At 46.3% G+C, this 21,530-nt stretch overlaps 1 protein-coding gene across 18 annotated transcripts in view; it reads left to right on the top strand.

The window, feature by feature from the left end:
- RIMBP2 (RIMS binding protein 2) overlaps positions 1 to 21,530 on the top strand; it is a 2,252,680-nt gene that overhangs the window by 96,430 nt on the left and 2,134,720 nt on the right. For all 18 annotated transcript variants that reach the window (XM_069620091.1, XM_069620095.1, XM_069620096.1 and 15 more), the window contains exon 2: positions 8,447 to 8,557. In XM_069620091.1, the coding sequence (XP_069476192.1) occupies positions 8,447 to 8,557 (111 nt within the window). The remainder of the gene's footprint in view (positions 1 to 8,446; positions 8,558 to 21,530) is intronic.

The raw sequence follows: 21,530 nt of genomic DNA on the forward strand, positions 1-21,530 counted from the left end.
ATCTTGGAATCATTAAGATGAAAATTAGTTCTCTGACTATTTCTGTTTTGATTGTAGATGAATGTGCTCATGTGATATATCTCATTTTTTACTATGATGTGTGTGACAGTTTTATTTATGCTGTGCTGCTGATACTCATCTTCTGTTGCGCTGGTTTTATATGTTCTACTTATGGAATATTTTGTCTGTATTAACTTTTTCTTTTGAACTGAAGTATGAAATATTTGTAAAGGTCTCGATTTGTATCTTGACTAAAAGCAAGTAAATAATTTTGATAAAAAAAATAAATAAAATGGATCCAAAGAAGGAGGTGAAAGTGGTTGATGAATCGCCCAGAGGGGGGAGTGTAGAGGAGGTCCCAAATACAGCCCACACTCCAACCGTCCATTTTGAAGTACCAGGAACGTACACGCCGAAGTATGTGACGTATGATGAGCAAATAAACCAGCAGAGAGCCGCAGTGGGGCTCTATCCAGTACCTATCAGAAGAACAGCGCCTATTGAAGTACTGATACCAAGGAAACCATGGGCAGTAAGGTATCCATTGAGAAAACCATATCAACAAATGAAATGAGGATTGTCTAAGTACAGTCCCTAAAGAAACCAAAAAGGTCTTAATGGAAGATGAATGGTGATGTCACGAGAACCCGGACTGACTCGCATATATAAGAAATGACGACCAGAGAATGATGCAAAGAGACAAAACGCCATGAACCAAGGATATCGTGAACCTAGAGTGAAAGGACAATGTCAAACGTAAGAAGCTTAAGCCATGAGCATGATGAAGATATCCGACCAGTTCACGCATGTACATATGCCTGGAACCGCAAGAAAGCTATGAAAACCGTACATCTTGCTATGCTAAGTAGAAGAATAGAGCGGCAAGCGCCACTATACATCATCTACCTCAAAAGAAGCACGTTATAAAAGTATACTTCCACTCTGCCCAAGAAGCAGAATTAACCAAGGTTACAAGAGGCCACATGAGGAGAGCTTCGTATTCAACAAATCGAGAATAGACGACAGAAACTAAACTCAGCAGAGGCACCTTGCACCAGAAAAGCCAAGGTCGTATCAGTAGAAGAGATGAACAGTAGCTACAATTAATTGACGCTAAGAACAGAATATCCTGCCTCTGAAAGGTCAAGATAAGAAGATGAAGGCAGGTGGTGGGTGAAACAAACATAAAATTCACAAATTATGTGGAAAAGATGCAAATTCACGGTGTCTGAATCACGTGACCAGCCGAGCAAGAAGAAACAAGAGTTTCACACCTACGCATGGCTGCAGGCCAGGCGAAGATATCAGGAGTTTTCCAGACAGGAGATGCAGTCTCGAGGCCAACCATAGTGCAATAATTGACACATGGCCACGAAAGTGATAATTGATTGTAACAATAATTGGCGGAATGCCGGGGAAGTAAGGGGCACCCGCACCTGGCCCACCATTCTGCGTGCTGCTAAGCAAAGTGGAAAAGTATGCATGGGGTTGGTGCCAACCCAATCACAATGGACCAAGTAATCTAGGATCCTATAGTTAGTAGAACTAATAGGACGCTGTACTTTTAGTGACGTCTGCAGTAGCCATTTTGAAGGAGGGCTTAGATGCCCACCTGAAAGTGTTTACCCAATCCCCTCACTCTGTTACCATATACAGATATAGTACCTATATTAACGTTACCTTTCCTGAACCAATAGAATTGCATGCCAACTTTTAAGTGTTACACGTCAATGATGACAAGTTTTCAGTATAAATGTTATGATTTTTATGAAGTTCGTTGGGAAGCGAGAAGGAAGATCGCGCCATTGCTGATATTCATAACTCCCTGTTTTTTGTACCTGCCATTAAACTGACTCCCTTTGCCAAACGTTGAGTTGTCATTATTGATTTGGTGTTGGAGTATTTAATCTGCACCCACATCCATCTCACGGCTGCTATCTAAAGTGCTTCTGTGCAAACCCCGACTCTATGGGCTGGTTGGGGGCCGCGGTGCACAAATACCTTGACAATCCTGCCTGAACTTAACATGGCAGCCAAGGTTTAGCTACAACATAGGCTCCTATGATTGCCTTGACAATCCTGCCTGAACTTAACATGCCAGCCAAGGTTTAGCTACAACATAGGCTCCTAGGACTGCCTTGACAATCCTGCCTGAATTTAACATGGTAGTCAAGGTTTGTATAATCTTGTGCCGAGGACCGGGGAGGAGGGGGGTGAGGGCGCAGCAGCAGCTCATTAAATGACACACATTACCTTATATTATGTGACAGAAAGGCACACACAGACACACGCATGAGGAGGAGACGCAACCATTAGCGAAGGACCAACCACAAGAAGTGCGCATAGAGCTTGCCTTGGGAACAGGACAATGCTGTGTGATGTAGGTTTGATATTGTGGTACAGACGACTCAGCCCTTCATCCTCCCAAGGTAAATACATTGAGTACCACAAATGGTTAATAATAGTGACACCGATTGTTACAGTGCTTAGAAGTGGGTCATTATGGCATGCTATGAAAATCACCATATTATTAATTAACCTAATCAGGAAGTGGCCAGTGAATCCAATCCCTCATTGCTCCAATCGATCCGGCCACAGCGGCATACATGGCAGCAGAAATCTCCCAGCAGAGAGGGTGTTGGGCCAGTGTTGCAGAGGCAGAAAAGTGAGATAGGGGTTGGAGGAGGAGAAGAGCTACAAACAAGCCAGACCCTGTTTTGGCAGAGTCCAGAAAGTCATGCAGAGAAAGGGAAAGACAAAAGGAGGGGGCTGTGGCAGCTAGGACTCAGCCTTAGAAGGGTCGGGTTAGTGTACAGGCCTGAATATTGGAGCGGCTGAGAACCTAGACCAAGTGGCTGGCATGCACCAAACTTAAGAAGCATACCAGGAGAAATAGCTGGGGCTGTAGCCCAGACCCTGGTGGCAACTCCAAGGTCGCATGCGGTAGAACCTCGAACAAACTTGACCGGCCAGAGGGAGGGGGTGGCAAATCCTACCCACAATTACCCCATAAGGGGCCAAACGGTTAAGCTGAGAGAACCTCTAAAGCAAGCGGGGTACATTACAGGACCTGCCCAGGTCACAAAGCTCAGAGGACCCTTAGAGCAAAGAGGGTACATTTCTGGCCTTGCCCAGATTAGTTGTTTAGTATATGTGATATCTGAGGTCGTGTTGGGTGATGGGCTCAATGAACTCTGTCATTGCAGGACGGATGCACAGAGGAACCGAGATGGGGGTTCGGCAACAGAAGTCCCTCTCTGGGACGATCCGGGAACTCCTTCCATGGTCCAATGATCTGGGCTGTGTTCTTGATGTCGACACTGGTGCTGGAGAATGAGTCTCTGATCTCTAGTTGAAGGCCAGGCTCAAATAGAACCGATTAGAGCCACAAGCAGATTTCAGGGAGGTCTATGATTCTGTGGTCCCACTCCCGCCTTCCCTTGTGGCAATCTCTTTAGCCTTCGGTGACAGGAACTCACCAGGTGTTTTTACGGACCGGGTCATTGACCTATGATTCGGCAATGCAGTGATACATGCAGATCTGAAATGCATGCAGCTGGACATGTTACCACTCTATCAGGTATGTCCTTTGCTACCGTTCCCTAACCAAACCAAAGAGGTGATGGCTGAAAGGTTTAGAATTAATCTCAACCACTGGCATAGTTCTGGGAAGCCCTCCAGATCCGTGTTCTTCAACCTGCCAAGCCATCACAGAAACAGGAAATACCATATTCAAATCTGGCCTGGCCCCACCCCAAAAGGGGCAGTCCAGCCCGAACTGCTCAGTCACATCCCTTCTGCACGAGATCACAAGCATGTCTAGACATGTTTCAGCCACATTGGACGTCATCAGGGAGGTGTTGAATGACCTAGCAGGAACGGAACCCACCTCTGGGCATACCCGTCCCATTGGGAAGTATGTAAGCAAATCAAAAGAGATGATGGTGTAAAACCAGAATCCACCTGCTCTTTACACCATCAAAAAGGTCTTGCATTTCTGCAGCCCTCCAGGTGCATTTACTTTGTCCTGGGAGGGCCGCATTTACATTGCAACTGGAGGGCTGCGTTGCAATCCTGCAGCCTGGGATGGCTACATTTACATTGCACCTGTAGGGCTGCCTCATATTCCTGCAGCCCTCCAGGTGCATTTACCTTGCACCGGGAGGGCTGCATTTACATTGCACATGGAGGGCTGCACCATATTCCTGCAGCCCTCCAGGTGCATTTACCTTGCACAGAGAGGGCTTCATTTACATTGCACCTGGAAGGCTGCCTCACATTCCTGCAGCCCTCCAGGTGCATTTAGCTTGCACAGAGAAGCCTGCATTTACATTGTAGCTGAAAGGTTGCCTAGCATTCCTGCAGCCCTACAGGTGCATTTACCTTGCACCGAGAGGGCTGCATTTACATTGCACCTGGAGGACTGCCTCACATTCTTTCCGCCCTCCAGGTGCATTTACCTTGCACCGAGAGGGCTGCATTTACATTGCACCTGGAGGGCTGCCTCACATTCCTGCAGCCCTCCAGGTGCATTTACCTTGCACAGAGAGGGCTACATTTACATTGCACCTGGAGGGCTGCCTCGCATTCCTGCAGCCCTGCAGGTGCATTTACTTTGCACTGAGAGGGCTGCATTTACATTGCATCTGGAGGGCTGCCTCGTATTCCTGCAGCCCTCCAGGCGCATTTACCTTGCACAGAGAGGGCTGCATTTATACTGCACCTGGAGGGCTGCACCGTATTCCTGCAGCCCTCCAGGTGCATTTACCTTGCACCGAGAGGGCTGCATTTAAATTGCACCTGGAAGGCTGCCTCACATTCCTGCAGCCCTCCAGGTGCATTTACTTTGCACCCAGAGGGCTATATTTACATTGCACCTGGAGGACTGCTATGCATTCCTGCAGCCCTTCAGGAACATTTACATTGCATTTACCCTGCACCGTGAGGGCTGCATTTACATTGCACCTGTAGGGCTGGCTCACATTCCTGTAGCCCTCCAGGTGCATTTAGCTTGCACAGAGAAAGCTGCATTTACATTGTACCTGAAAGGTTGCCTAGCATTCCTGCAGCCCTACAGGTGCATTTATCTTGCACCGAGAGGGCTGCATTTACATTGCACCTGGAGGACTGCCTTACATTCTTTCCGCCCTCCAGGTGCATTTACCTTGCACTGAGAGGGCTGAATTTACATTGCACCTGGAGGGCTGCCTCACATTCCTGCAGCCCTCCAGGTGCATTTACCTTGCACAGAGAGGGCTGCATTTACATTGCACCTGGAGGGCTGCCTCGCATTCCTGCAGCCCTCCAGGTGCATTTACTTTGCACCGAGAGGGCTGCATTTACTTTGCACCTGTAGGGCTGCCTCGTATTCCTGCAGCCCTCCAGGTGCATTTACCTTGCACCGAGAGGGCTGCATTTACATTGCACCTGGAGGGCTTCCCCGTATTCCTTCAGCCCTCCAGGTGCATTTACCTTGCACGAGAGGGCTGCATTTACAATGCACCTGGAGGGCTGCCTCACATTCCTGCAGCCCTCCAGGTGCATTTACCTTGCACCTGGAGGGCTGTTTCACATTCCTGCAGCCCTCTAGGTTAATTTGCTTTGCAACGTGAGGTCGGCATTTATCTTGCACCTGGGTTTCTGCCTCATATTCCAGCAGCCCTCTAGATGCATTTACTTTTCACCATAAGGGCTGCATTTACATTGCATCTGGAGAGCTGCCTCGCATTCCTGCAGCCCTCCAGGAACATTTCCATTGCATTTACCCTGCACCGAGAAGGCTGCATTTACATTGCACCTGGAGGGCTGCCACGCATTCTTGCAGCCCTCCAGGTGCATTTATCTTGCACCAAGAGGGCTGCATTTACATTGCACCTGGAAGGCTGCTTTACATTCCTGCAGCCCTCCAAGTGCATTTACTGTGCACTGCGAGGGCTGCATTTACATTGCACCTGGAGGGCTGCCTCACATTCCTGCAGCGAACCAGGTGCATTTACCTTGCACCAAGAAGGCTGCATTTACATTGCACCTGGAGGGCTGTCTCACACTCCTGCAGCCCCCCAAGTGCATTTACCTTGCACCAAGAGGGCTGCCTTTACATTTTCTTTTTTTTCTACGCTCTCCTGACAAAATTAACCATTTCTGGGCACAGATGTATCACATGGTGACAAAACAACCATCTTAGAAAAATGCTGTCAGTTCAGGAATTTCACAGGTAAGTGACCAACCATCGATCCTCTCATTAACAGAATAGGTAGGTCTTCAGAGCCTTTCGGAATTTAATGAAAATGTTATGTTCTCAGATGACTCTCGGGAGGCTGTTCCAAGGTTTTGGAGAGTAAACTCCAAATCTTCGATCCCCTTTATTCCGGTATCTTGACCATGGCACTTGCAGTAACATCTTATCGCAGGAGCGTAGTTGACGGCCTGGGATGTATATCTTGATTTTATCCAACAGATAACTTGGTGCTAACTGGTTCATGCATTTAGAGATAACACAGAGAAGTTTAAAATCTATGCGATCCTTCATGGCCAACCAGTGTAACAACCGCCTTAGATTAGAGATGGGAGATGATTTTGGCACCCTAAACACCAATCTAACTGCCGCATTTTGGGCTACTGGTAATCTCCGAAGTTGGATTGCTGGGATTCCAGTCAGCAGAGCATTACCATAGTCCAGTCGTGAGTTGATGAGAGTTCCCACGACTGTTGCCCGATCTTTGCTACAAACGGCAAGATCTGTTTTAGCATCCGAAGCGTGTAGAACACAGATTGCACTTTTGCACCAACCTGTGCTCCTCTCCCCATGTTGCCTTCCCCAATACAACCCACACTTTTTATTTTGGGGGAAGAAGTCCAATTGTGATCCCAAGAAGCCTGGTGGCAATATTTGCTTGTTATGTTGCAGCTGATATTTGAAGCCAAACAATTCCACCTCTGTCTTATTTGCATTTAGCAACAATTCGTTGGCGCACATACAAGCGTGTTCCACATTGCACCTCGAGGGCTGCCTCACATTCCTGCAGCCCTCCAGGTGCATCTGGAGGTCTGCCTCACATTCCTGCAGCCCTCCAGGTGCACCTGAAAGTTCTGTAGTTCTGCTTTCCCTGGATTGTAGCAAGCACTATTGCCCGAGGACTAATTCCAATGGACGCACAGACCTCAACTCACAGTACTACACTATTGAAATGATGCTGGCTACCCACACCCTGTATAAGGCTCCACGCTTTAAACAACAAAATAGAACTAAAATAAGTTCCCACCTGCAACTGTCAATGCACGATGAAACCCTCTGTCAATTTCTTTGGCTGAGGGTCTCTTTTTCATACAGGTGTGTGGATTGCAGTGAGTCGCATGTGCCTTGTCCTCATGTTGGAGCATGTGTGTTGGCACCTGGGCTCCTGGCTGGAGATGGTTGGGCTCTTTGTGTAGCTTGGATGGAAACTTGTCCTGTGCAGGTGTGTTAGTGCTAGAAAGGATTCAGAGAAATATTGCAATGGACAAGGGGATATGTAGATTCTAGCTCAGCTAGTTTGTAAAGGAAGAATGTGTTGTATTTGTATACCCTAGGGGTGTGGGGTATAATTTTATAACCAACATTTTCGGCTTACGGGGCACAAACTGCCATGAAGCAATAACCCTTCTGGTCCATGCATTAAAAAGTTCATATTAAGTGTAGTTATGTATGATTGGTTTGTTTCTAAGTGCAGGCCCGGGGATCGAACCTGTGTTGCCCTGCCTCGTCTTGCTTCCAAGGGGAGCACTTTGCCCCTGAACTATCCTCCCGAGTTAATCATTCTTGGGAGTTTCAGAAATAAAAATGATAAACTTACATTTCATTGTTGTTAAATGTTTTTACCGTAATATTTGGAATTGACTAGGTTGGGGGTCATTTACTTTACTTTCTATTTGCGTGGTCTAGATACTTTATCCAAATGTTGTGTAAGTCTATATTTAAAAGGCTCTTGGTATAGAGTTCATGTAATCACACTTACTCTGTACATTTTATTACATTTTAAGGGCATTGCATCTGTCAAATCAATTCAAACATGTCTGAGAGGGAATAGGCTCCCTGGGCTGTGAAAAATAATTACATGATGGCAAAGAAGACATTTAATGGTAATATTTCATATTGTTGTAGTAAAAATTGCTGTGACCTGCAAACTCTCCTGCCAGATTGAACCTCTAAGACGTGTTTTAAAGTCACAGATGACAGGTTGACGTCCTGCACTGGGATTTTTCTTGGCCGCTCAATGCGGCGCCGCCCGGCGCCAACCCCCCTGCACCTCCGCCCTCCCCCCGGTGCTCCCTGTGGTCTAGTCTATCGTGTAAAAATGTGAAATGTATCTAAGTCATTATCTGATGGAATGTTAACTATACTCCCCCCCCCCTGCCTTCTTGAATCACGAAGGAACTGACATTGGGTGTTGGCTCTGTTCTGTTGTAGGACAAGACAGGAGACCATGACTTCACTCGACACAAACCCACTGAGCTTCCCCGTCCAATTAGCAAAGTGGGAACTGGCGGTGGCAAAGAGCAGGAAGAGAAGGAAGCGCCGGTGAGTATTTGCCTCCTTAGCAGATTCTCTTCTCGCGGTGACCGGCACAAGGTACTCACAAGTAACATAAACGCCTTATCGCAGTAGCCCCCCACCACGGTTTCACACCATGACACCATGTCATACGGCAACTTGCACGGTGAGGCGCACCCTCTGGCCCCTCTAGGAAACTCTACTAACTAGCTACTCTGCTGTTGCAAACTCTGCAGACATAGACCTGGGCCCTTATTCACAGAGCATTGTCCAATGGGGTTTTGCCATTATAAAACACTTCTGTGAATTAGGCCCATAGTGTATAAACTTAGCGTGCCGCACCGTCACTTTCCACAAACCCGCATGTGCTACAACCCAACATACGCAAGCGTACTCCAGCTCCACACCATCGGGACCCTGCTTGTGAAGGACAATGAGTTGCACGTCTGTAAATTTGCCTTGGTGGTCCTAAGCAGGGGCGTTGCTAGGGGGGGGGCTAAGGGGGCTATAGCCCCTGATCTTTTGGTTGTAGCCCCGGATAGAATCTCAGGAACTACAGCCAAAAGACTAGCTAGCCCCCAGTCCCAACAGTTCCGACATCAGCATAGCCCCGGGTCTGTTCCAGACCTAGCAACTCCCCTGGTCCTAAGTGTAATATTTTTAGACAGAAGACCTCTTTTCAGGCATATATACAGATAGTATCCAAATGATAAACATTTAATACAAAAAAGACAAACATACAAACAATAGACTTGTACAAAACCTCATGCAGATCACTACGTAGAACAAAGTCAATTGCCAATTGGTTTGTTTTCGTTACGTTGCACAAAACGTAGACATTACAGAAGACCGCGAATGGACCCATAACAAAGCCCCTTTGAAGAGGAAGCACATGGAAGCCCATTCCCTGACAATCCTCATCGAAAACCAACACCTTAACTGATGTCTCAGTTGTGCACTCGTTTTGTCCACTTGGATGAAGACTGTTTAATGTATACATCCACCACGTTTTCCCCTACCTATTCATTTTCTAGTGTAGGCCATCACAAACTACGCCGTTTAGCACCATTTCCAAGCAGTCCAGTGTGATTCTGATACAAATAATTCGAATAATAACACAAACAACAATAATAATAACAGCTACATGCTCACTGTTTGTTTATTTATTTATTTTTTATTTGGCCATAATTGGTTTAACAAATTGAAAACCTTAAGCCAAAATACAAACATGAGTTCATTTCTGTCACAATCACTTTCCCATTCACATGATTGAACACCAGAACACTCCTAAAACTGCAAGTCCAGACACACCGTCTCAGGGAAAGTGTTCAGGGAGGTTTTCTATTTTCTTAAAAATCATAATTATTGCTCGTAATTTTCTCCCCTTCCATGAAAACATTCCACCATGTTTCTAAGTCTCTATTGGGAGTGCTTTTTGCTATTTCTCTCAGACATATTTCCCTTTCATTTACTAGACCTTTACATTCTAAGGTTAGGTGTCTGAGTGATTCCATTGTGTTGGATTTTAGTTCTGCAATTTGGGATGGCATTTGTTTTGATCTTCTCTGGGTCACTTCCCCCGAAGGTAAAATGTTCAGACGGAACCTCATTAGTTGTGACCTTAAAAACCAGTTTGGAAAGAGTTTTAAGGATCCTGGAATCATATTCAAATTTACTCGGTGTGGACCAATAGTCTTCGTAACTCTTATAGCGGGTTAACTCCTCCAATGTCTGTATCCAGTCTTTTGTGTACAGTCTTTTGTTTTTGTTTTTGAGGGGTTGGTCGCCAAGTCTTCGTTTGTTTCGTTTAACTCCTTTAGGAGTGACTCACATTTGGCTTGCCACTTTTGCAATTGTATGTCCTTATTGCTTTTCAGGGCATTGTTTAATGCCTTGAAACCGCCCGCTTAGCTGTTTGTTTAGAGTGCTTTGTAAGATTCGATGGTCTAAACTGCACCTCTGGTGAGAGGTCCCTGAAATTTTGTATTTCTCCTGCTTCGTTGACCTGAATTTGCCCATCATGATTGCTCATCCTTGGCCTTATTAGGGACTTGAATACTGTTTATGCTCCTGAGAAACCTCTGGCCCCTCACTCAAGGGTACCCAAGAGGTACCTTACTCCCTGCGCGAGCCAGCTCACACACAAGGTTGCATGGGCTCAATTGATTGTGTGAAGACTATCGTGTAATTGTGCTCCCATGCAGTTGCCTGCACAGTGTGAGTGCCGCTATTGGGAAGCCATGTTTGAAATCCCGTGCTGCGCCCAATCGTCTAATATCGTACAACCCCAGGGTCGACACCCATGCTTTCTCATTCCATGTAGGCGGCACCCGGGGACGAGTCCTGACTGGGGAGAGGCTCAGGTGTATCATAAAGGAAGCTCTACTGGATTGCCAACATCCAAGACTCCATTCTGAGGTGAAGCCCTGTCGGTGCGCTCGCCCACCATCTTCCTTGAAGCTACCAGATGATGGCTAGCCAATGCCCTCCTCCCTTGACCAGGCGGAACTACCGGACTTGCATGCTTTCCAGCAATCCTGCCCTGAGTGGCCTGGTAGTGACCGCTGCCTGGATCCAACCCGAAGAAGGTAAAGGCAACCGTCTTCTGGGAGCACGACAGCCAACTGGGTCTGTAAACTGTGGCTGCGCCAAGCACCTTGCAGAGCACTGCAAGATCGTCTGAGTCCTGGAGGTTGAGGTTTCCAGTTCCTGAGGCATCCCTTTGGCCTGAGTGGCAAGCAGAAGGCTTTTCCAGTCAGACACTGTTGGCGCAGTGATAGGAAACAGAGGGCTGCCTGGGCAAGGGCCTTCAAGAGAAACATACCTGAGGTCCTGAAGTGAAGCATCGGGCCGACTCGGAGAACCAGCCACAGGTTGCATTGTACCAGCTGCCATTCTTCTAACATTGCTGTTTCTTACATTTGGACTTCCTTCGGAGTTGCAGGTTGAAACCTCAGCTATGTTTGAGACCACAAGTTCACAAAATTAACATTACACTTTAGGATTTGTGTAGCTGAATAAGCCCCCTATCAAATTGTAGCACACGAGAACCCAAAACACGGACCGCCTGTGCATCGGGACCTCCGTGGATCCCATGTTCCGCACATCACGAGAAACCCGATTGTGCGATCCTGCTTCACAACCGCTGAGAAAGTCTTTGAAGATTTTTTTATTTATTTAACATTTATAGAGCGTGCCAAACCCGTGGGTATCTGGGCGCTGGAAAACAAGTAATGCGGTACAGTCAACAATAGAAAATATAAGTTTGGCATACATTATATTGAACATATTTACAGACATAGTATTTACAGAAGCATAGGATCCGTAAGTATAATTATCAGTGATATTTACATGTGCAATCTTATTCACACAAGTAGTGTACTGATGAAGTAGAGTAGAAGTATTTACAGAGGCAAATTATAAAGTGAATATACGGTAGGCATTGCAGCAATGAAGTGAAGAACCAGGCCTTGAGTTTTCTACGAAATGTGTTGTTCCAAACGCATCAAAGACCTTGAACTACTCTGAACGCTAACCTGACCTCAATGTCTTAGGAATTCTCCAAGCGGTTCATCCACGGATCAGATCTGTATCCAAACTGTTCCCTGGACACCAGTGAAAGCTTTATCCACACTGTTCCCTGGACTCCAGTGAAAGCTGTATCCACACTGTTCCCTGGACTCCAGTGAAAGCTGTTCCATGGACTCCAGTGAAAGCGGCATCCACTCTTTTCCCTGGACTCCAGTGAAAGCTGTATCCACACTGTCCCCTGGACTCCAGTGAAAGCTGTATCTACACTATTTACGGTTACCACCATGTTCTCCCTACTGAGACTAAAACTGTTCCTGTGTATCTTATTGATGTCTCTGTGGAGTAGGGGCATGTTACTACACATACCTTTCAAAGTACTTGGCTTCAAAATAGATACAAAACATGTGTTTGCTAAAGTATTTTGTGGACATTTGTTTTTTTCAAGATAATAAAGTATTGTGATGTTGTCTCACGCCACACATGCCTTCCTACGAGGTGTGCCTGGGATTCTCTACCACAGATACCGTTGTTGAGCAGAGGTCTGCTAGGGAGAGAACCTTGAGAGACTCTCCTGGGGAATTGATAGAAGAAGCTATCACCCCAAGTCCACAGGACTTACTTACTGCTATTGCAGGACAGAAAGAGACAAAGTGGAAACCCAAGTCTGCCAGCAAGAAACCAGCAAGCACCCCTGTGCCCAGAAGGACATCACTAAGACTGTCCAAAGTCACATCTGCGACTCCTCCACCAGCTGAGGCTGAGTGTGAGGTTCAACCCTGTATGGTTCAACTAGATACTGAGGAATCAGATCTAGAAGAAGATCTTACTCTGGTGGGAGATCTTGACCCTGTTGTACATCCTGAGCTACAGTCTTTACTGGCATAAGGGGGACCCAACAGGGCAGACTTCAGCAGAGTACAAAGAGAGTGTCCTACTCTTGAAGGTCTTCGCCTACAGACAGCTTCTCAGCTCGATGGGAAAGAGCCTGGAAAGTGTAGGTTGCACTGGGAAGATGGCCTCTTTACAGTGAACCGACTGAGTCAACTCCTGGAGACTGCAAAAGACTTGTAGTACCTCTAGTGAACCGACTCCAGTTCCTACAGTTAGCCCACGAGATACCTTTGGCTGGTCTCTAAAGTTTTAAGAAGACCAAGGAAAGGCTCTCTCTCTACTTCTACTGGCTTAAGATGGGTTCAGAAGTGGACAAATTCTGTAGGAGCTGTCACACTTGCCAAACCTCTGGCAAGAGTGGAGCCAAGTATGTGGCACCCTTGGTGCCTCTCCCAGTGGTGGGAGTCCCTTTTGAGGGGTTGGGATGAACATTGTTGGTGCTCTTGACCCTCCCACATCTTCAGGCAACAGGTTTATCCTGGTTGTAGTAGACCATGCTACTAGGTATCCTGAAGCAATACCTATGAGGACTGTTATGGCTCAGGCTGTGGCTAAGGCCCTACTTGGTATTTTTACCAGAGTAGGTTTTCCAAAGGAGGTGATCTCTGACAGGGGATCCAGTTTTATATCCCACTTCATGCAAGCCATGTGGAAATCCTGTGGAGTCACCTACAAGTTCCCAACTGCCTACCATCCCCAAACCAATGGGTTGGTGGAGAGGTTTAACAGAACTATGAAGAGCATGATAGGTGCTTTAGAAGAACCCCTTAAAAGAAAGTGGGACCTTCTACCGCCATGCCTTCTCTTTGCATATAGAGAAGTCCCTCAGGAGGGAGTAGGTTACAGTCCCTTTGAACTTCTCTATGTCCATCCAGTCAGGGGTCCATTGGCCCTGATCAAGGAGGGTTGGACAGTGCTCCTTCCCCCAAGCCAGTCACAGTGACTGACTATGTGATAGGTCTCAGGAGGAGAATGTCACACATAATGGCAGAGGTAAGTGATAACTTGAAGGCTGGTCAAGCTCTGGTTAAGCATTGGCATGACCAGAAGGCTAACATGGTTGAGTTTACTCAAGACCAGCTTGTTCTTGTTATGGTACCTACAAGGCAGAGGGCCTTCAAGGAAAAATGGATAGGACCCTTCAAAGTTGTGGGTAAACTTGGAGAGGTGAACTATTTGGTGGACTTAGGCAATCCTAAGGAGGCTCCTAGAGTCTTTCACACCAACCGTTTAAAGGCTTATGTCTCTAGACCTGACATAGGAGCATTGCTCTTAGCTTCAGCTCAGGAGGAGGAGGAGAGTGAACCTCTAGCTGGCCTCCTCAGAGGCTTACCTTTAGATGAGCAAGTGGAAGGAGTTACTCTCTCTCCCAGTCTCACATCAGGCCAGCAGGATGAGTGCAAATTACTGTTAAATCAGTTAGCCTCTCTGTTCTTACTCTCACCAGGCTTAACCCCTTGGGGCCAGCATGATATCCTCACTGGTGACTGTTTGCCTGTGAAAAGCAGGGGGTACAGAATGTCAGACAATGTAAGAACCCATATAAGGAATGAGGTCAACAAGATGCTTGATCTCGGGGTTATAGAACCCTCTACTAGTCCATGGTCAAGCCCAGTTGTGCTTGTACCAAAGGCAGGATCCAAGGAGTTGAGATTCTGCGTGGACTATAGAGCTCTAAATGCAGTCACCAAGACTGATGTCCATCCTTTGCCTAGAACAGATGAGCTGGTGGACAAACTTGGTGCAGCCAAGTACCTCAGCACATTTGACCTAAAGTCAGGCTATTGGCAAATAGCCCTGACAGACCATGCCAAGAGAAAACTGCATTCTACACCCCAGCTGGCCTCTACCAATTCAAGGTAATGCCTTTTGGGTTAAATATTGCACCTGTTACATTGCAGAGGATGGTTAATCAGGTTCTGAATGGGATGGAGAACTTCTGCATGACATACTTGGATGACATTGCAGTGTTCAGCCCTACATGGAAAGAACATATTGATCACCTAGGTCATGTTTTGAAGGCTCTTGAACAGGCCCATCTGACCATAAAAGCAAGTAAATGCCAAATTGGTCAGAGCATAGTAGTCTACCTTGGACATGAGGTAGGAGGACGTGAAATAAGGCCATTGCCTAGCAAAGTACAAGCTGTACAGAACTGGGCCGCCCCTACTACTCAAACCCAAGTGAGAGCCTTCTTAGATCTCACTGGGTATTACAGGAACTTCATAGAGAACTATGGAACCATAGCTTTTCTATTGAATGTAATCTCTTCTCCCAAATTCCCTAAAAAGGTCAGGTGGAATGAGGAGTGCAATCAAGCCTTTGAAGGTCTGAAGAAAGCCCTTTGTCAAGCACCAGTCCTAAGAGCTCCTGACTACCACCAACCCCTCATTGTACAAACAGATGTTTCTAATGTAGGTATAAGTGCAGTCCTTAGTCAACTGGATGAGAAAGGTAGGGAACACCCCATTTGTTTCACCAGCAGGAAGTTGAAGTATTCTGAGACAAGGTGGGCAACAATAGAATGTGAATGTTTTGCCATTGTGTGGTCACTGAAGAGGTTTAGACCATACTTGTATGGATCTACCATTCATTATTCAGACTGACCACCAACCCTTGAGATGGCTGATGCAAATGAAAGGAGTAAACCCCACACTACTCAGATGGTCAATCTGCCTGCAAGGATTTGATTTTACCATTGAGCACAGAGCAGGAGGTCATCACCAAAATGCTGATGGTCTCTCTAGGATGTTTATAACCGACTAGAGGTATGAGGTCCATCCAGGAGTGGATTAAATCCTCCTGCCCCTTAGTCTGGGGGGGCGAGTGTTAGGGAGAATTCTCATTCTATGGCTAATTTCCCACACCTAGTGAGTCCCCCAGCAGCTTTGCTGGATTTCTGGAGTTTAATTTTTCCAATTGGTAAGAATGTGAGCCTTTTGCCCACTCTTCCCAGTGTTTTGCCATGTGTATTTCTACTACTTGTGTGTTCTTGGGCTCTGGAGCACACCACTCCATGAGCCCCAGTTTTGTGTGTGTTACACATCACCATCAGTGCAGTAACCCAGGGTTGTCTTTGAGACTTCCCTCTGACTCAATTTTTTTGGGGATGTCTACCGTCCCCCAAAAATAGGTAAAGTTGCCATTAACTTTACATAGTCACCTTTAAAAACCACAGACCCAGTACACCCCATCTTACATGGAGTATTGGAAAGGGTTAATTCCTATCCCTTTTCATCTGTGCCGCTCAGAGCTTTGTTTTTACTCTTTTAACATTTAGACTTGGCTGGTGGCAGTGGTATCTACCCTAACTTTTCTACCATGATTATACTATATAAACGTGTTATTGTTCCAGGCTATTATATTAGCCTCGACCATAAACCCGCTTGACCAAATCCTCCTTCTTTTGGCTCCGGTCGGGTTTATTCATCATTTCTTTTTGTTAAAGTCCTTCTTGTGTTTTACTTTGCGCGGCAAACCAGGTTTGCCTTCTTTGTTCACCATCTTTTGGTGGACTTCTGCAGAGAAGCCCTCCTCTTGGCACCTGGGTGTCTAGGTGGGCTGAATGTGAGGAAGGGGTGTAGTCACCCCCTTCATAGGGTATCCTAGGAAACCTAAGTAGCACTTTGCCATGATTGGCTGAGGTGGTTGTCCGGGCCGGGAACCCTCCTGCTGCATGATTGACAGCCAGGCTGTGTGAATGGGGGATTTTCGCATAAAAGGTAGGACTCTTAGGCTGGAAGTCAGAGTCGCCACTGGAACTACAAGGAACTGAAGAGAAGCAGAGAAGAAGACGGCTGCTGCAACTACCAAGTCCCGGTGAAGCCCTGCTGCAGTCCTGAGCTATCTACCCTTCGACGATGAGAGAAGATCCAGTCCGGAGTCTTCTTCCCTTGAGCCAGGTGGAGTTAACCAGCTCATCTTCCACAGCCAGAGGTTCCTCTTCGTGGTTGCAATCGCTGCTCCCTGCTCTAGTGGTCCGGATAGCCATCTGAAGAACCTCTCCTGTTTTAAAGGAGCGCACCTTTTATTCACCGTCGCTGCTGCTGGCCTCCTCCCTGAGTAGTGCAGCTCACTCCAGACGTCCTCCTTCTTGTCCCCACGATGGAAGAGCCAGGAACTGTGAGTCTGTAGGAAACTACCAGGAACAACTGCTGTGGCACCAGCTTCATCCGGGAATAAGGTACTGTGTCCGACTTCGAGGAACTAGGGTGAATCCCTTTTCTCCTCATCCAAGGCTCGCCCTTGTCTTTTCGCCTTCTTATAACTTTTGCTTCCTTTTTGACAATATCCAAGTACTCCTGGCATCCTTGAATCTTGAACTATCTGACTGTGTGATCCTCGACAACAGGAACCCTGTTCCACCTAACACTGGCGCAGGCCTATTGACTTTTATCTTTGGGTTAGAAAGTGTTCTCTGATTCTGTCTGCTTTGACAAAAGTATTGCTGATGATTTTTTCCCCCAAATCTCTTTTGGTAACTCAGGTGCTAAGTGCGGTTTTACCCCGGTAACATTTCGTCCCGCGGGTATGCGTATCTTTAGTAAAACCGACCTGTCATTACTGTCAAAAAGTGATCGCATATGTATTCCCGGTAACGTCTTTTGTTTCACAACACCGGGCTAGAAAATCATAAGGTACTTACCTTGAGTTGTTTCATCCAAAGGGAATTGGTTCTGTGTAGTGTATTTTATGTGTGGTTTTAATTTTAATAGACGTGAAGTGTTTTGCAAACAGATGGTCAAAAATAAATGTACTTTTACTTTTTAACCAAAAACCTTGAGTCAGTGTTTGCTTGAGTCACAGCAATTGTGGTCCTTTGTGTAATCTCTACTACTGCTCATTTGCTCTTGAGATAAGTCTGGCTGCTGCGCTACTGCTACCACTTTAAAAGTGTAGTACCGGCTTGTAACAAAGGTGAAATTGTATTGCCACCTGTAATCTTAATTGTGTGTAGTGGTCCCTAAGGGCACTGCACAGGATTCTGCCTAACACCCAGCTAAACTGCAATAGTTGGGAAGGGTTGAGTTGCCCCATGGGGATTCGAACCTTTCACTGCAGATCATGCTCGGATCTCAGAAGCAAGCATTTAACTTGCTGAGCTATCTTTCAGAGATATGACGGCTTCATTTCAGAGCCTGTCGGCGTTCGCGAGAGCCCAGAATGCATGAAGAGGGCCATTGGGCTTAAGCCTCCCTGGACATAGTCTCGCTTTGCAGGGGGCATTAGGTTTAAGGCAGACGCTTACGTCAGCACGCAGTGTGTGGGTCCCACAGAAGCCGTTGAATCGCAACAACAAAGCATGTTTAGTTTAGCCACAGTCCTTATTTCTAAATGCCCTCACTCCGCGCCAGGGTTTTGGCCTGGATGGTGAGGTATCAAATTGATGCTGGAAGTGGATGCATTTAAAGCGACGCATTGTACGTCACTGGGCGCGCAAAAGGCAAGCCCCTCGGTAGATGTCTGTGCTGATCATGGCCTGCCACGTCATATCAATCAACGGCTGTACCGCCTGGCATGACTTATGCGCGTGACCATCCATGATCGCTTCATTCTTGGAGCCTGTGCACCTCCTACTCATTGCGTGAAGAGTTAGCGGAAGAAAACCTCTCATCTGAGAACACCTCCTGCCACATTTAGGTAGGAGAGTAGGACATGGCCTACTGGAATTGCAGCGTAAAGATGCCAGATAGCGTGTCCAAAGTGCTGCCAGGGCAGGTGGGCACAAATAGTGCATGCCCACCTATTAAATGTTTCCTGGTGACTGATCTCTCTGCGTTGAAACCCCTTGCACCTGACTTTTTATTTACCTACTCAAAGCATGGCTAAATGATGGCACTCCAGGAGATTAACCCCACCGCATATAAAAACCACGCGGAACGGCTGCCAGGGAGAGCTAGGTGGTGATTTACCAGTAATCTCCCACTCTGGCATCCTACCACCCGCCTGAGCGGTGCGTTCATTGATGGATGTGAATTCTTTTAGTTCATTGTAATTGTGTTTCACTCTTTGACTGACCACCAAGCCTCTTTCATTCTCTTGAGGTTCAGCCTGTGGTTTTTGATGTAGAAACGTCTTAAACACGCTCAGATTAACCAATCCAGACTGCTTTAATATTGAATGAACCAGCGCCGCGATACTCGCAGGTTTGGGCGCTGTCAACAAATACAATAAATAAATAAAATAAATAAATAACCACCCTGAAGCACCGACCCCCAGAAGCGTCTTAGCTAATAAGGAATTATACTTTCAGATTTAGAGAGTTGACTCATACATAACACGGACCAGAATCATGAGGCCGTTCTTGCGCACGGCGCCCTTAATATGACACTCGGCGCAATTTGAAAAACTTTTACATTTGGGTTTTCAGAACACCTCCAATTTCTCAGCCGATGCCCTTGGTTTAATGTACAATTACTTAGACCAGGGGTCTGCAACCTGTGGTTCTTCAATGTTTTGGACTGCGACTCCCATGATCCCTCACCATTCACTATGCTGCCTGGGAGAAATGGGAGTTGTGGGCCTAAACATCTGGAGTGCCACAGGTGCAGATTCTTGCACGAGACCACAGAGGCCACTACCATCAGTAAAAGACCACTACTCCAGACCCTTGTCACGTAGAAACTAACTTAGTCTACCCACTTGGGTTCCCAGTCTGGGCAAGTAGTTCACATACAGCCAGGGAGGAAAAGAGAGTTTTCTAAAGATAACCCCCGCAAACAAACCTCTATATTCTGTGGACCTGGGTCGCCTCTGTGGACCCTGGGGTTCCACAAGAACTGTGTTTATATTCATTTTGAAAATAGAAATATACATATTTATTGGACTGGGCAGTTATAACAGGATTCTGTTGTGCATATGCATGCTATGGAGCATCCATGACTCAGAGAGAAAATGAGTTATCCGGTAGGTGAACATATCCCTTGAGCTGCTTCCTCTTTATAGAAGAGGTGGCTTAACTAGGCTCTATGCCTACCACGATTGGTCCAGGATGTGTGTACACCATTCATTAAATAAGACTTGTGAATGCCATGAGTTAGCCATGCCTTCTGCCATGCTCTGAACCAGTCATATGTTACAGGCATGTGCTGCCTCATCATGAGGTCTGCGGTAGGGGCCTGCTCTACCATTCACCTCAACACAAGCCCCTCTACAAATAATTTCAACCGGTGGTGTTTTCTTAAAAACACCTTTACATTAACAAAACAATTATTTTTATAAACAAACATCACTAATCAGAACTCCCCACCCAATTATTGGGGTTGTGCATATTACAACAAATTCAAGCACTACTATGTGGTAGGTTTCTAGTGTATCAGCAGTTCTATGAATTCACTCGAGACATTTATTATTTCACAATCTTACTGGCCTATTCCACTGACTGCATCCACTCCAATTCATCAGTGCTCCAATCAAACAGATCCCAACATGTTTCATTCCTTCTACACCAATTATAACAATACTAGGAACTTCTTCAGAGGAGGCTGATACAATTCAATTTGTAGTCATTTCATTATTACACTATGGCTTTCATGCCCTGGCAGGGTGGCGGACATGACCGGAGTTCGCTCGTGCCTCAGCGAGCGCTGTGGGTCATTAACGCCTCCTTACCCACCTCCCCCATCCACCAGGGTGCGATTGGCTTTTGTTTTTTCCTCTCAGGAGATTTGTGCTTCTTGCACAGCCAATCTCCCGAGGAGAACAAAAAAAAACAAAAAAAAGAGGAGTGCCGCCATAAGGAAAAGGGACAAAGTTCCTTTTCCATTTCTATGGTGGCCAGATTGGGAGATGCGGCATACTGGTGTTCAAAGCTCTGGTCCCGCAGTTAAGTGTGGAGACAAGGTTTGGGAGACATTCTGTTTGGTTTTGGGGGGGGGGCTGGGGCATGGGAAGGCAAAAGGGAGAGATTCTCTGTTGCCTTCCAACATTAAAATAATTGCGCCGCCCGGGGAAGTGCGGGCGCAGAATGTATATTCTCGCCGTCTGTTCCAGACACCTGATGGTCTAATGACCCTTCCCCAGGTACAAATATAACTTTCAGCATTCAATCTGCATTACTACACCGTAACATTCAGCATTCCATCTACATTAATACACTGTAACTTTCAGCATTCCATCTCATTAATACACTGTAACCTTCAGCATTCCATCGGCATTGTTACACTGTAATTTACAGCATTCCATCTGCACTAATACACTGTAACTCTCTGCATTCCATCTGCATTATTACACTGTAATTTACATCATTCCATCTGCATTAATACATTAAAACTTTCAGCATTCCGTTTACATTATTACACTTTAACTTTCAGTATTCCATCTGCAGTAACACACTGTAACGTTCAGCATTCCATCAGCATTAGTGCACTCACTTTCAGCATTCCATCAGCATTATTACACTGTAACTTTCAGCATTCCATCTGCATTAGTGAACTCACTTTCAGCATTCCATCTGCATTAATAAACTGAAACTTTCCGCATTCCATCTGCATTACACTGTAACCTTCAGCATTCCATCTGCCTTATTACACTGTAACTTTCAGCATTCCATCTGCATTAATACACTGAAACATTCAGC

The sequence above is a fragment of the Ambystoma mexicanum genome, chromosome 10 (genome assembly GCF_040938575.1).
Source record: "Ambystoma mexicanum isolate Mex_15411 chromosome 10, UKY_AmexF1_1, whole genome shotgun sequence".
NCBI classification, from domain to species: Eukaryota; Metazoa; Chordata; class Amphibia; order Caudata; family Ambystomatidae; genus Ambystoma; species Ambystoma mexicanum.